The sequence below is a fragment of the Sciurus vulgaris genome, assembly GCF_902686455.1.
Source record: "Sciurus vulgaris genome assembly, chromosome: 16".
In the NCBI taxonomy this organism is placed as follows: Eukaryota; Metazoa; Chordata; class Mammalia; order Rodentia; family Sciuridae; genus Sciurus; species Sciurus vulgaris.
Window position 1 is genome coordinate 3204696 of NC_136477.1, and position 13594 is coordinate 3218289.

The following is a 13594-nucleotide window of genomic DNA, read 5'->3' on the forward strand; positions in this document are numbered from 1 at the left end:
CCCGACCTGGGGCCAGGGGGGCCAGGCGGCCTGGCCTGGCAGAGGGCTCCTTAAACCCTCTGCCACCAATCTCTCCAACCAATCCTGTCCCGGGCCATTGGGGTCTCTTCCCTGGTGCCCACTGCCACTCCTGCAGCCCCCTCCCACAAGAGCACTCCATGGAAACCCACCAAACTGCAAATGTTCACAGCATCTGCAACAGTCGGGGATGTACATGTTCAGGCCTGTCCACAGGCCCGGCACACAGCGCAACGCGGAGCGGAGCGTGGGGATGGTGCTGGGCCCAAGCCACACCTCCAGCCCTGTTTTGTGTTTTATTTAGAGACAGGACCTCACTGAGTGGCTTAGGCCCTCACTTTTGCTGAGGCTGGCTTTGAGCCCTGGATCCTCCTGCCTCAGCCTGCTGCGGCTGGATGGCAAGTGTGGCCACACCCAGCGAAGGCATGCAGTTTCTGAAGTGATCGGGGCTGCAGTGTGGCTCAGCAGCACAGCATGTGCCAGGTGTGCATGGAAGCCCTGGGTTTCATCTCCAGCATCACAAAAATATGTAAAATAAGGGAGAAGTAGAGGCAGAACCATCCGGCACAGTGTAGAAGATGAACAAATACAAGTGGTCCAGTTGGGGATAAGAGGGAGAAATCACGGCGAGGGCCTTGGAGTGCGTGGAGATGCAGTCGCTCTACTCTCGCCCTGCGAGGGCTTTGCAAGCACAGGAAACACACGGATGCAGGAGGCACCCATCTGCAAAGCGGGCTCCACAGGGGCCTGCAGCTAGCAAGGCTGTATCTGATCAGCCTCTCATGGACAGCCCTGGGCTGAGGGCAGAGCCTGCTGGCTGCGGCCTGGGCCCCGCCTCTGAGGCAGGTGGCCTGCATGGCCTCATGCTGGAAAGCACAGGGGTCCGGACAGAGGGGCCCCTGCCCACCTCCAGGCTGCAGAAGGACCCAGCCCACCTGGAAATGGTCCAGCATCTGCTTCCAGGACAGCAGCAGCAAGGCCTCCTTGCGCACCTTCTTGGGAATCTCGGAGTAGAGGAGGGAGTTCTCCCGGCTGCCATACGGCATCCCTGTGGGGAGAACAGTAATGACCTAGACCGCGGACCCAGCCAGCATACGGACAGGGCCTCGGGCCAGGGCTCTGGCTCCTTGTGGCTGGGTCCAGCTGGCGCGCCCCTCCCCAGAAAGCCAGGACCTCAGGTCACTTCAGCAACAGGGTCTTCCCTCCCTGAGGCATCCGTGCTGAACATGGTGGCACAACTGCTGGAGTAATGGCACTTGGAAGAGGAAGAACAGGAGCCAGTGAGGTGCCGCCGGCCTCCACACGGAAGGCTGGGGACGAACCAGCCTTTCTCATCACCACCGGCACCGGCAGCAGCCTTTGGGGGGGGGGCTCTGCAGGCTGTGCAGCAACACCCCGGCCCCACCCCCTCCCTGCAGAGTATGTGACAGCCACAGATGTCCCCAGACATGCCCAGTGTCCCTTGGGGGACAGAATGTCCCCTGATAAGAACCACTGCTGAGGAAGGCTTGTGTGCAGGTGAAACAAAGCATGGCACGCGGAGCCGTCAGCACAACGCCTGTGTCACCTGGAGTCACCTGCACCTCCCTTCGCTTTTCAATGCTGTCTCGGGCTGGGGTGGGTCTTGCTGTGGAAGGACTGACGCTTCCTTTGTAGATGAGATGCACTATCCCTCCGTGTCCTTGGGGACTGGTTCAAGACCCCAGGATTCCAGCATCTAGATGCTCAGGTCCCTTATGTCAACAGCCCAGATTCACAGCACCAGCACACCCTCCCCAGACGGAAGCAACCTCTGGGTGACGCAGATTACCTAACAAACGCTGTGTGCAGTTGTTGCATTGTGTTGTTTAGCAAACAATAACAAGAAAACAAGGGGCGCTCAGGATAGATGCAATATTTTTTTCTGGGGGAAAAAAAAAAGCTGGTGTGTGGCCAGGGGATTGAGCCCAGGTGTGCTCCCTGAGCCACAATGCAGTCCTCTCCACTCACTTTGAAACAGGGTCTCAGTTGCTAAAAGGCTGGCCTCCAACCTTCCATTTCCGGCTCTCATCCTGAGCTGCTGGGTGACAGGTGTAGCCTCCGTGCCCGGCTTCCTGAACATTCCCACCCATAGACTGCGTCTGCCGCCTGGCCATGGGATCTGAGGAGCCCCTCAGAGCTGAATGCCCAGCACGCGTCCACAGCATCAGCCCCGAGAGGCCCCGTGCTGCCAGGGTGCCTGTCAAGTGCGGCTAGTGACAGAAGACCCCTCAGGAAAACAAGGAACCCTCTCGCAGACCTCCTTAAAAACAGACCTGTGTGCAGTGGGGGAAATGGTATGGCGGAAGGTGAAGGGCCCGGGTCCTAGGAGCGTGCTTGCTCTCTCAAGACCCTTGAGTTTTATGCTTCTAAACTATTGTAAGTGACAGGATCTCACTTTGTTGCCCAGGCTGCTCCCGATCCCTGGGTGATCCCACCAGCGCAGACGGGGCCGCAGGTGCATGCCCTCACACTATCACGCCTGGCTTCGGAGGCCTGACACTCCCTGCCATGCGGGTCGCCTGCGGGGGCCTTCCTTCCTCCTCTCCAGGAGCACAAGGCGAGTGGGACCAAAGCCATGAGGCATGTGGCTGTTTATGTGAGCTCCAGAGATGAGGCTGAGGAGGGCTGCCAGGCACTGGGGAGGGAGGCTGGCCTGAGTGCTGGACACAGGCGTCCTCTGGGCTCAGATGTCATGGAACTAGACAGCTGGTGTGGGCACAATGCCGCGGACACACTGCTGAAAGCCACCAAGTTCCACGCCTTAGACAGCATGAGGCTGAGGAATGTGAATTACACCTCAAATTTTAAAACAGAGCAACACAGGGATAAGCCCGGTGTGGTGGCGAAGCCTGTAATCCCAGCACTTGGGAGGCTGAGGCAGGAGGACCCCAGGTGCAAAGCCAGCCTCAGGAACAGTGAGGCACTAAGCAACTCAGTGAGACCTGTTTCTAAATAAAACACAAACTAGGGCTGGGGTGTGGTTCAGTGGTTGAGGGCCTCTGAGTTCAATCCCCGGTACCCAAAATAAAATAAAGTTAAAAAGAAAAAGGAGGGGCTGGCTTGTGGCCCAGTGGTAGAGCACTTGCCTAGCACATGTGAGGCACTGGGTTCGATCCTCAGCACCACGTAAAAATGAACGAATAAAATAAAGGTCTAACAGCATCTAAAAAAATATCTTAAAAAAGGTAAGAAAAAAAAAGGGGCTGGGGATGGGGCTTAGTGGTTAAGCACCCCTGGGTTCAACCTCCCTGGTACCAATAAATGAGCAAACACACAGTATGGATGTGGCTCAGAAAGAGATCACCCTGGGTTCCATCCCCAGTATTGAAAGGGGAAAACACACTCGCGCGCACATGCAAGACCTCAGGCAACGAGGCTGGCTGGGAGGAGCCGGTGGCTGTCTTCTAGGGAGCAGTCTGGGCTGGGGACAGCCGTCCACAGGACTCTCAAGGAGAGCTACAGCCTTCCAACAGGAAGTTGAAGGTAAAGCTCACCAAGGACAAGGCACCACCTCCCTCTACAGCTGGCCAGTAAGTGACCATGCCAAGGGGCAAAAGCCAGCATGTTCCTAGATGGGCTGCTGCTGGCCCCAGCACAGTGACGCCTGAGTCAAGGCAAGAGGTGGAGAGGGCCAGAGGCAGCTGCTAACCTCTGCTGCCACTGACCCTCCCCTCATGCCAGCCCTACCCCTCCACACACCATTGCCCACCATCACCCACTCCCCTAACAGGTGTGGCAGGTGGCCCAGGTCAGCACAAACACTGCATCCAGCCACCAAGTTGTGTGGACTCAGTGGCTGGCCGTGGCTTTCCCTGGTCACCAGACTCAAGTCCTTCCACAGGAGTCAAGACCCGCCCAGGGCCCCAGGGCCTCCTCTTCCTGACAGAGACGCTGTTTGCAGCAGGGTGTGATGACTGGCCAGTGGACAGCAAGAGTCCAGGACCCCAGGCCTCTCTGCCCGCTCACTGCAGGAGAAGCAGGAACGTGCCTGTCACAGTGCCACTGAGTTTGCATTGGCTCCTCTGCTCAGGTCAAGGGCTCCCAGAGCACCCCAGTGATTCGCCCTGCGTGCCCAAGTGGTAAACCTGGGGCAGCAGGCTGGGCCTGGGCCGGGAGTCTGCTGGGTGCTGGCGCTAGCCTAGGCATGGCCTGGCACCAAACATGTCATAAATACGTAGGGGCATAGGCTGTGAAGAGAGGCCAAGGCTGCCCTGGTTGTCAAGTGACAGGATCGGTTGAAGGGTGACCATCAGTCCGAGAGGCGGCGCACCCTGGGGTTTCTGCCAAGAGCATGCCCCTGTCTGGAGAGGCCCACCCCTGGCAGTGCTCTCGGCAGCCTGCGGCTACACGTTCCGCCCACCTGACACAGGCTGCTGAAGACTGGACAGCTGACCTCCACCGAGCCAATCTGGTCCTTCCTGCACTCCTGCTGCACACTGGCACCCAGGAGCCATGGGGAGGCAGGGCCATGCGACAAGGGAGGCAGAGGCATGCACACAGCGCTGTAACCGGGTTCTGGAAGGCTCCCAGTCCGCCTCCTGAGGCCTCTGGGCCCTCAACCCTTGGGCACCATGAGATGCCCCTCATCTCTAGTAGGAGGTGCTCTGCAGCTCGGACCAGCTTGGAGGGTTTCTGTTCCTTTTAGCAGCTCTGTGGAGTTTCAATAGTGGACCCCAAACCCAGGTCTCCATGGCCGGGACCTAGACACGAACGCCACCATGGGTGTTGAGGAGGGTTCTGCAGCTACAGGCAGATGAAGGGCATGGGCCGGGGCTGCCCTTGGGGCCTGCTGTCATCCCCTGTCCTTGATTTTGTTTTTGGTACTGGGGATTGAACCCAGGGCACTTAACCACTGAGCCACATCTCCAGCCTACTTTATTTTTATTTGGAGACGGTGCTGCCTGGTTGCTCAGGACCTCACTACGTTACTGAGGTTGGCTCTGAAACCGCAATCTGCCTACCTTAGCCTCCCGAGCCCAGACTTTTAAGAGAAAGGCAGAGGGAAATTCCAGACGGACAGGAGACTAAATCAGTGTAACCACAGAGGCGAGACGTGGCCACAAGCCAAGGGACACAGGCAGGCTCCAAAGATGGAAAGGCAGTGAACAGACGTCCCCCAGGGTCTCTGGAGGGACTATCCCACCACCACCTTGGTTTCAGCCTGAGCACTGATCTCAGACTCTGGGCCTCAGACTGGTAAAGAGTGGACTGTTCACTCTAGCCGAGTTGTGTGAGGTCACCACCTCAGGGCCACAGGAACCTCGAGTCCCGAGAGCAGGGGGGGAACTGGAGCACAGGCCAAGGGCCCAGGACTGTGGGCACATGGGGATGGCGCCATGGGACAAGCAGGAGGCCGGAGTGCGTGGGCCCTGCTCCTGAGCAGGGACCCCGCCCTCCTGTGATGAAGCCTGAAGAATTCCCAGGCCAGCACTGGCAAACACCTTTGTGAAATTTTGGCTTTGTGGTTGTGTGGTCTATCATGGTGCCACCATGACTCAAAGCCCCCATGGCACTCAGGCAAGGATGGCAGAGTCCTGCTCTTGGTCACGCCTCTCAATTCCTTTCTTGCTGAACCTGAGTTCCACACAGGCCTGTCTCTAAAGGACTGATCAGGTGTCCATCAGGGTCTCTGTCATGAGCATGTGGTCAGCCACAGGCAGAGGACAGCAGTGACTCATTTGTTCTTTCATTCCAATATCTGAGGCCTACTGAGGCCCAGGCATGAGTGGGCATGGCCTCATAGACCGAGCTAACAGCAGAAAGCCCCCAGGATGGGAGCAGGGGCCTGGAGAATAACCCTGGTGCCACTGACACCCAGGATGGTGGCTCTCAATGGGAAGTGGCTTGGCTCAACATCCTGCAGTGCCCAGGGCATCACCCACACAGAACACTCTGGCCAGGTGTCCAGGGTAGCAGGCTGAGAAGCCCTGCCATTGGTCAGCAGCCATGTGCCAACAGCTTTCAGAGATAGGCCTGGATGACTCCTTCAAGGTGCTACTCCTTAGATGCCCTTCAGGCAAGGTAGGGTGACATCCATTCATCCCACACATATTTCCTGTCCCCTATAAAAGATGGCTCTACTCTGGGTGCAAGAGCCCACCAGGCTGGTCTGTGTGAGGGTCTGGTGGCCAGGGGAGACACAAACCCACAGACAACTAGACAACGTAGAAAATGCACTCACAAGGGACGCACCTAGAGAGGAAGCCACCAAGCATGAGCGTGCTCTTCTAGAACCTGAAGCAGGAGTGGCAAATGTGCAACAAGCCACCCGTGTGCTGTTGGCCCATGGCAGATGCGGTGACATGAAGCACGAGCCTCTGAGCCTCAGGCTCCTTCACACATCCCGGCACAGCAAACTCCCGCTGCGGCTCACATGCCTCTGAGTGCCACCCTGCTTCACGAGCCCCACGCAGCCTGGGCCCAGGGCCTGGGAGGAGGCCCGCTGAGCGTGCTGGGAACGACTTGCAGGCTCCGAGCCTCCAGCGCCTGGCAGTGCAGACGGGCAGGCCAGCACTCTGCTCCATCCCTGCAGTCAGCCTCATGGGCCGCTGTCCTCCTCCCTCCACACCTGCCCAGGCCCTCCTGATGACAGGGTGCCATGCCTGGTGCCACAGCCTCACGGGACTGCACCCCCACAGAAGGCCCGCCCTGTGCACCTTGCCAACACGCAGGGCCCCAACTCAGAAGCCGTGGTGACGTGCCCTGAGACCGCCGACTTACCCAGGTAGTAGAGGCGGTGGGAGTGGGGGCCCGCCTCGTCGGCCTTCTGCACAAACTGGAAGTCGTGCGGGGCCTTGTTGACGATGAGGCCGGAGTACTTGCGGCTGCCATGGATGATGCTCCGGAGCCCGTCCCACGAGTGCTTCTGCACCTGGAAGCGCGCTGTCGGGTCATCCGTGTCGCCCATGTCGGCCCGCTCGGTCACTGGGGCCCCGCTGGACATCCTCTCAGCCCCCTCGGAACGCAGTGAGAAACTGCAAGGAAAAGGGACCGGTGGCGGGGCTAAGGAGGGAGGGCTGTGTGGCTTCAGTGCTGTCCCCTCGTCAGCAGGCCCCTCCCCTGCGCAGCTTCCCTGTCCCCTAGATGGGTCTCAGAGCATCCCCTTCCCTCCACCTCGCTGCTCTGAGATCAGTCACCTCCTGGCTGAGCGTCTGAAACTATCTCGGCCTGGATCCCCAGACCCTGCAGCCCGCCCTTCAGACCCCTCCGAAGGCTGGGGCGGGGCTTGGTGGTTCACCCCCAGCCCAGGGGACCCGGCTGATACCCCAGCCACAGTCCTCAGCTCACCCTCAGAGCTGCCACCGGCCCCAAGCCCATCCCACCCCTTGCCTCCCGCAGAGGCTGCGCCCCCACCCCATGCCCTTGTCGCCTTCGCCCGACCAACTTCTCAACAGATCTCGCTTAGGTATCTGGCAGGTCCTCAGAAACCTTCTGCAGCCATCCGCCCTCAAGCATCTGTCACCGCAGCCACTTGCTGCATGCCTGTCCCACCATTAGCTGTGTCCCGACAGGAGACCTGGCACCCCCAGCCTGCGAAGGCTTCAAGGATGCACTCCTGGTCAGGGGACCCAGCCTGGGGGCTTGCTGCCCAGCAGGGGAGACTCAGAGTGACAGGGAGCATGGCCGGAAGTCAGCCAGGCAAGGGTGAAGGAGCTCCTCCTCCCACAGGGCACCCCACTGTCCCCCCCAGGTCTGGAGGGCAGCCAGTGCCCGTCCCCTCCCCCTGCTCACCGCCTGCTTAGCATCTGCTGTCTGGCTGGACTGGGCCAGTGAGGCAAATATTTGTTTTAAGGAAATCCAAACACCCAGCCGCACTGACCCAGTTTGAGAGGCACCAGCATGGTCCAGGGGGACAGCAAGGGGGGCCTGGCTTCCCTCCGTAGCACCCTGAGCGCCCGCCCCCTGCACACCCCACCCTCAGGGGCCAGGAGCAGTAGCGCCTGCATGCAGGACGTGGGAGGGAACGCAGGGCAGCGGAGTGGCCCCTGACTCCAGTACATCCCGGTTCCCAAAGACTTTGTCCCTGGTTAGGAAGAGACCCCGCAGAGCCACTAGCACAGATGGGCATTGAGGGGTCACTGAGCACCTCTGAAGAGCCAGGCCCTATGAACGTCCCCTCGCCCAGGCTGCACCACCGGGAGTGCAGGAGGGGAGCCAGAGGCTGGAGGGGTCAAGGCCTCACTGCCAGTTGGAGCCGAGGACCTGAGACAAAGGCGTCAACCAAGCCACCATTGCAGGGAGAATCTGGAGCTGGGGCTTCCTGTGCCCTGCCCCACAGGGCAGGCAGGCAGGCACCGTAGGAGGCTCAGGGAGCTGAGAGGCCACCCAGAGGTGGGCCCTTAGCAGGTGGCTTCCAAGCATCATTGCTGAGATTGACCCAGGGTCCCCCAGCCAGCTTGGACCCTGACGAGGGACAGGGAGAAATGCTTCCCCTGGCTTAACCCTCTGTTGGTGGAGAGCTGGCCACAGTGAGCAAGCTGGCCTGCAGCCCCACCTCCGGTCAGGAGCCGTTTGTGCAGCAGCTCCCCGGGGGTTCCAGAGCATGGACAGAGGCACCAGCCCAGCCAGGGCCCTCGGGTCAAACAAGCCAAGCCCTGGCAGGATGGGTGACTCGCCGCGGGTCACACACAGGACGTCCTGGCCCACTGCAGCGCTGCGGGTCATCTCCAGGGCAGTGTTAGGTAGGGCCCAGGACCCACACGGTCCCACATGCTGCTGGCGATGAGCCCAGAATACCCGGCCAGGGGAACTGCTCCGACTGGCTTAGAGGCTTCCCCTCCCCAAGTCCTGCCACCCTGGTTCAGTCCTGATCTTCAGATCGCCCGAAGGGGACCCAAAGTCTAAGAGCCCAGCGGAAGCACTTCAGAATCACATGGCTTATTTTCGTAGCAAAGAACCATCAAACGTTATCTTGCCTCCAATCACCGCAGAGAGCCCAGGAAGCAAAGAAACGATCCAGGAGCTGAGAAATGAAACGAGACATCGGGAGGAACGCCTAGGAATCTTCCAGACGTGGCCAGAACCTTCTAGTTCAAGCCCAGCCTGCCACTAGCCCCTCGGCTCTCCCAGCCAAAGCAGGACTGGCACTCGCCAGGGCAGGCGCAGGTGAAGAAGTGGGTCCTCCTCCAGCCACCCTGCCCTGTGGCTCTCCAGTGAGGCGTTTACACAGCCAGGGAGGGGAAAGTGTGTTCCAAGCCACTTAGCCCAGGCCACCTCACTCTCCTCCCGCCAATCAGCAGGGCGTCTTCACAACCCGTCACCAGCATAAGGTTAAGACGTCTGGGGCCACTGTCGAGGTTGGGACTGGAGTTCTGTGGCCTCTGCCTAACTGCTGCTTCAGGGTGGGGACCAGCTACTCCTCTGGGTGTCTGTCAGAGACCCGAGGGAGCCGTGATGAGAGAAGCAGGCAGAAGCTAACAAGGAACTGGACCCAGGAGGCAAGTCGGGGCTGGGGTCCCACCACACCACCCTGGGGATGAGCTGCACAGGAGACTCGGGCAGCTGGCCCGGGCCAGGCCATGTCCTACTGAGCGGAGTGACTGAGCTTCCATGGGCTTGTAGCCTGTGCCCCCCGCGGGCCTGGTGCCTGTGCAGAAGGCCCAATTGCCACCAACCACTGGACCCCCAGTGCATGTGCCCACAAGACACTGGTGCTGCCCACCTCCAGCACCTGCATCTGGGGAAACTGCAGCCCTGGACCCTCCTGCTGCCCACAGGGCACATGCTCCAAGCCCTGGAATTCAGTGTCGGCAGGGCAGGCGCCTCGTCCAGGTCTCCCACAGCCCCTCACCTCCCACCAAGCCCTGAGGCGTGGGGTCTGCCCAGCGCCCTGGCCCTCGCAGGACAGCACGTTTCAAGCGCATGGTCAGCTGGGGAGGCCAGCAAGGCCTGGGCACTTCTAGGCCGAACACAGGGCTCGGGGAGACTGAAAGGCCTGTCCCTGTCACAGGGAGGGAGGGGAGCGGAGCCCAGGCCTGTCAGACTCCACCACCCCGTGCCCTGGCCACCAGTTCCCTCCAGGGTGAGTCTGTTCTCAGCAAAGCTCATCAGTGTCTGGGGACATTTATGGTCGTGGTGAAAGGGCAGGATGTTGGCATCAAGTGGATGAAGGCCAGGGAAACCGCCCCACACCCAGAGCACCCATCTGACCTGCACCATGCCCTGCTGCTTCCTCTTGGCAATACCCGGAACGGGCCCCAGGGAGATGCTCTGGACTGCTGGAAATCTGGGACGCCCAGGCCCAGCCCACCAGAGGCCCCAGGACTGCCTCACCTTCTCCAACTTCCCGAGTTCTCCTTGTCCAGGCGCAACTTCTTCACCTTCCGCATTAACTGCTCACTGACCTCGGGAGGGTGGGGCCTGCATGGCAGAGGACAGGTCATGGACAGCCCGGTGGGCAGAGAGCACCTCCCAGGCCAAGGACATCCCAGGTTGTGGTGACTGCAGGCCCTGCCCTGAAGAGCCAGAGGGAGCTGAGCGCTTCCCTGAAGCTGGCATCTTCTCTGGCTAGTCGTCCCTGGGAGTGAGCTCCTTGTCTTGCCTTGAGATGCCTGCACTCAGCCTGGCACTCTGCCAGCAAGGAGGCCATTGGCAGCTGCAGCCGCTTGACCTTGGACCAGAACTATGAGCCCAAATACTTCTCTTTTCTTCGTAACTTGGGAAGAAAGGTCCTGAGCAGTTTCCAACGACTCCAGAGATGCTATCTGAGGGGCACTTGCCAGAAAGACTTCCCACCTCAAATTCCTAACTGTGGCTGCCCAAGGGCCTTCACGGCCTCACCTCTCAGCCCCTGACCATGACCTCCGCCACACTGGTCTCTAAGCACCAGCTTGCCCACTCCCAGCACTTGCACTAGCCAGTCCCTCCAATGGAAAGCCCTTGCCTGCCCTCTGTGTGATGTGCTCTTTTTCATCCTTGGGGCCCCCACCACCACAAATGTCATCCTTCCTGAGACTTGATCCACAACTGCCACCTGGTCACCCCATCACCATACCTAGGCAAGAATGCTGGCCTGAGGAACAACTAGATGCAACCCTTCTCCTGAGGGGGGTCTCGGCTGGGGATGAGTCTGCTCCCAGAGGACACCAGGCCATGTCTGTGGACATGTGTGGCTGTTACAACTGGGCAGCTAGAGTGGGTGGAGGCCAGGGATGCTGCTCGGCACCCTGCAGTGCCCAGGACCCCACCCCAGAGGGATCCAACTTATCTCCGTGTGGAGGGGGCTCCCCCGGTCAAGCAAGCCCTCCTGCTCTCTGGAGGTCGGCTCCATGGCTGCAGGCTCACGCTGCCCAGTTCCTATCCCAACCCCTATGCCTGGAACCAGGGCTGGCACCCAGAAGCACTCTATCAGCATTTCAGGTTGAAGGCACAAATAGCTGTCCTCTCCTGAATGCTGTGTAAAGTCACAGGGGGCCCTGGCTCCCTTGCTGCCACCACCGTACAAGAGCCAGGCCCCACCTACGCTGTGTCCAGACACACGAGGCGGGAACAGTGGAAGCAGTGTCACCACAAGGAGGCGCTGGCTGCCTTCTCAGTCAGTGGTGAAAAGCGGGGTGCCTATGTCAGAGAGAAGTGGGTTCAAACCCCAACTCTGCCACTTCTGGGCTGTGTGACCTTGGGAAGTCTTCTAATCTCTCTGTGCCTCGATTTTCCCCAGGTACAAAATGGGACCACACAGGACCTACAGCTGGGGCTCCTGCAAGGACGAGTGGGATCACACACAGGATCCCACAATCCCGCACCTGACACAGCACAAGAACACGGGAGCAGTGCCGTCAGCTGATCAGGTTACTTAGAATCACACCAAAGGGAGGACTCGACCGTCCATTAAGACCAGACTCCTCCAATCGCAGACCAAGGGCCGGCCTGTGTGGGGTGTGGTCCAGCTAGACCAGCACTCTCCTCTCTCCCTGAAGCCCGGGAGCATTCTTACCAGAGGCATGGGGAGGGGACAATGGAGGAAAGAAAAGTCTCCAGCAGATGCACAAAAAGCTGCAGCCATCACCCTGAGTTGAGCCAACTGTTCCTGAGGACAGTAACCCCGGGGCCACAGAAAGTCATTTCCTGTCTATCTCTCTGTTCCAGAGTCAGTCCACACCCCAGCCTGCCTGGCTGCCCAACCCCAGCACAACTGACCTTCTAAAGGGTCCAAGGAGCCTCCATTCCAGCTGCAGGCATGGGACACACACCTTGACAGAACAGACGTGCCATTAGCACCCCGGGCCAAGGAAGCAGCCAGCCGAGCGCTGGCTCGCTGTCCTGCCGGCTGTCCAGGGAGCGCGGGCTGCGGGCTGGCCCTCTCTGCCCGGCTAGACCCTGGCTGAGCCTCAGCCCCGCAGCGCTGCCTGCGTGCCTGGCCGCCCCTCCCGCCCACCTCCCTACGCCCCAGCCAGGGGCTACGGGCGGCGACTACAGTCCGCGGCGCTGGGCGTTAGTCCAGCTCCTGGGAGGCAGGTTCGTTCTTGCCGCTGAGGCGGGCGACTGGCTCCCGGGCCCTGGAGGCGTTAGGGGAGGGGGCAAAGGCACGGGTCACCTTCGACGGCTCACCGCGATGTCGACGGGGACGTGTCAGGGCTGGTCTAAGGCTGCGTGGGGCGCGGGCGGCTGGACAGCCGGGCCCCGCGAGAAGGCGGGCCGGGGAGGGCAAGTGGCGGCCGGGGGCCGCGCGCAGGACGCAGGTCCGCCGGGCGCGGGCGGCTCAGCGCTCGCGGCGGGAGGTGGGGACCCCGCGGCTGCGCGGCGGCGACGGCGGCCGCCAGGCTCGGCGGTCCTGGGCGCGGCCGCGCGAAGGGCGCCGCGGGCCGGGCAGGGAGGCGCGGCGGCGGGCTGCGAGGGGCGGCTGGGGCCGGCGGGCCGGGCGCGGCCGCCGCGCGGGCGCGGAGACGGCGGGGCGGCGCGGGGGGGCCGGGGCGGCGGCGCCGGGGCGGCCGTTCAATGGCGGGGCCGGGGTCGCGGCCGAGGCGGGGCCGGTCAGTGGCGGGTTCGGGTCACGGGCGAGGCAGGACGGGCGCGGGCGCTGCTCACCGGGTCGCGGGGCGGCGGCCGGGCTGGGCAGGGCGACCCGGGGCCGGCGGCGCCTCACGCTCGCGGCTCCATGCCCGGGACTGCGGCCCCGGAAGTGGCGGGCGCGGGGGACAGCGGCGGCGGCGGACACGGGGGACCCGCCGGCTCAGGCCCCTTTGACCCGGAAGTTGAGCTACCCAGGCGGCGGCCTGCGATTGGACAGCGCTTGGCCGGCACCAACGGTCTCGGGTGCCGGGGGAGTTTGGTTTGGCGGCTCGACCTGCGGGGAGCTGAGAAGAGACGCCCCTGCGCCGGTGGTACAGCCCGAGTCTGGGCTGCTGCTTTTCAGGAGTTCCGGGTGCGGGTTCTTCTGCCGGCGCGTTGGTGGTATAGTGGTTAGCATAGCTGCCTTCCAAGCAGTTGACCCGGGTTCGATTCCCGGCCAACGCAGGACCCTTTTGCTGCTAGGACCCAGTTCTTTAATGGTCCTGGAGCCAGGATATCTGATCGATGACCTTCAAATCGCTTTTTAAATTCCATAAATATTGCTAAA

The 13594-nt window shown here is 61.3% G+C and overlaps 1 protein-coding gene across 4 annotated transcripts in view; it reads right to left on the reverse strand.

The window, feature by feature from the left end:
• The window catches only part of DPP9 (dipeptidyl peptidase 9), a 33202-nt gene extending 19972 nt beyond the window's left edge, over positions 1–13230 (reverse strand). For 2 of the 4 annotated variants that reach the window (XR_013759938.1, XM_079115280.1), the window contains exons 1-5: positions 13063–13200; positions 12175–12227; positions 10312–10398; positions 6760–7013; positions 954–1066 (exon numbers count right to left, since the gene is read on the reverse strand). Coding sequence is in view for 3 of the 4 variants with exons in the window: in XM_079115280.1 (XP_078971406.1) it covers positions 954–1066; positions 6760–7013; positions 10312–10367 (423 nt within the window). In the remaining variant the exon portion in view is untranslated. Of the gene's footprint in view, positions 1–953; positions 1067–6759; positions 7014–10311; positions 10399–12174; positions 12228–13062 lie in introns of all 4 variants that reach the window. The other 2 variants (XM_079115282.1, XM_079115281.1) reach the window with 2 other exon arrangements.
• Positions 13231–13594: the final 364 nt, after the last annotated feature.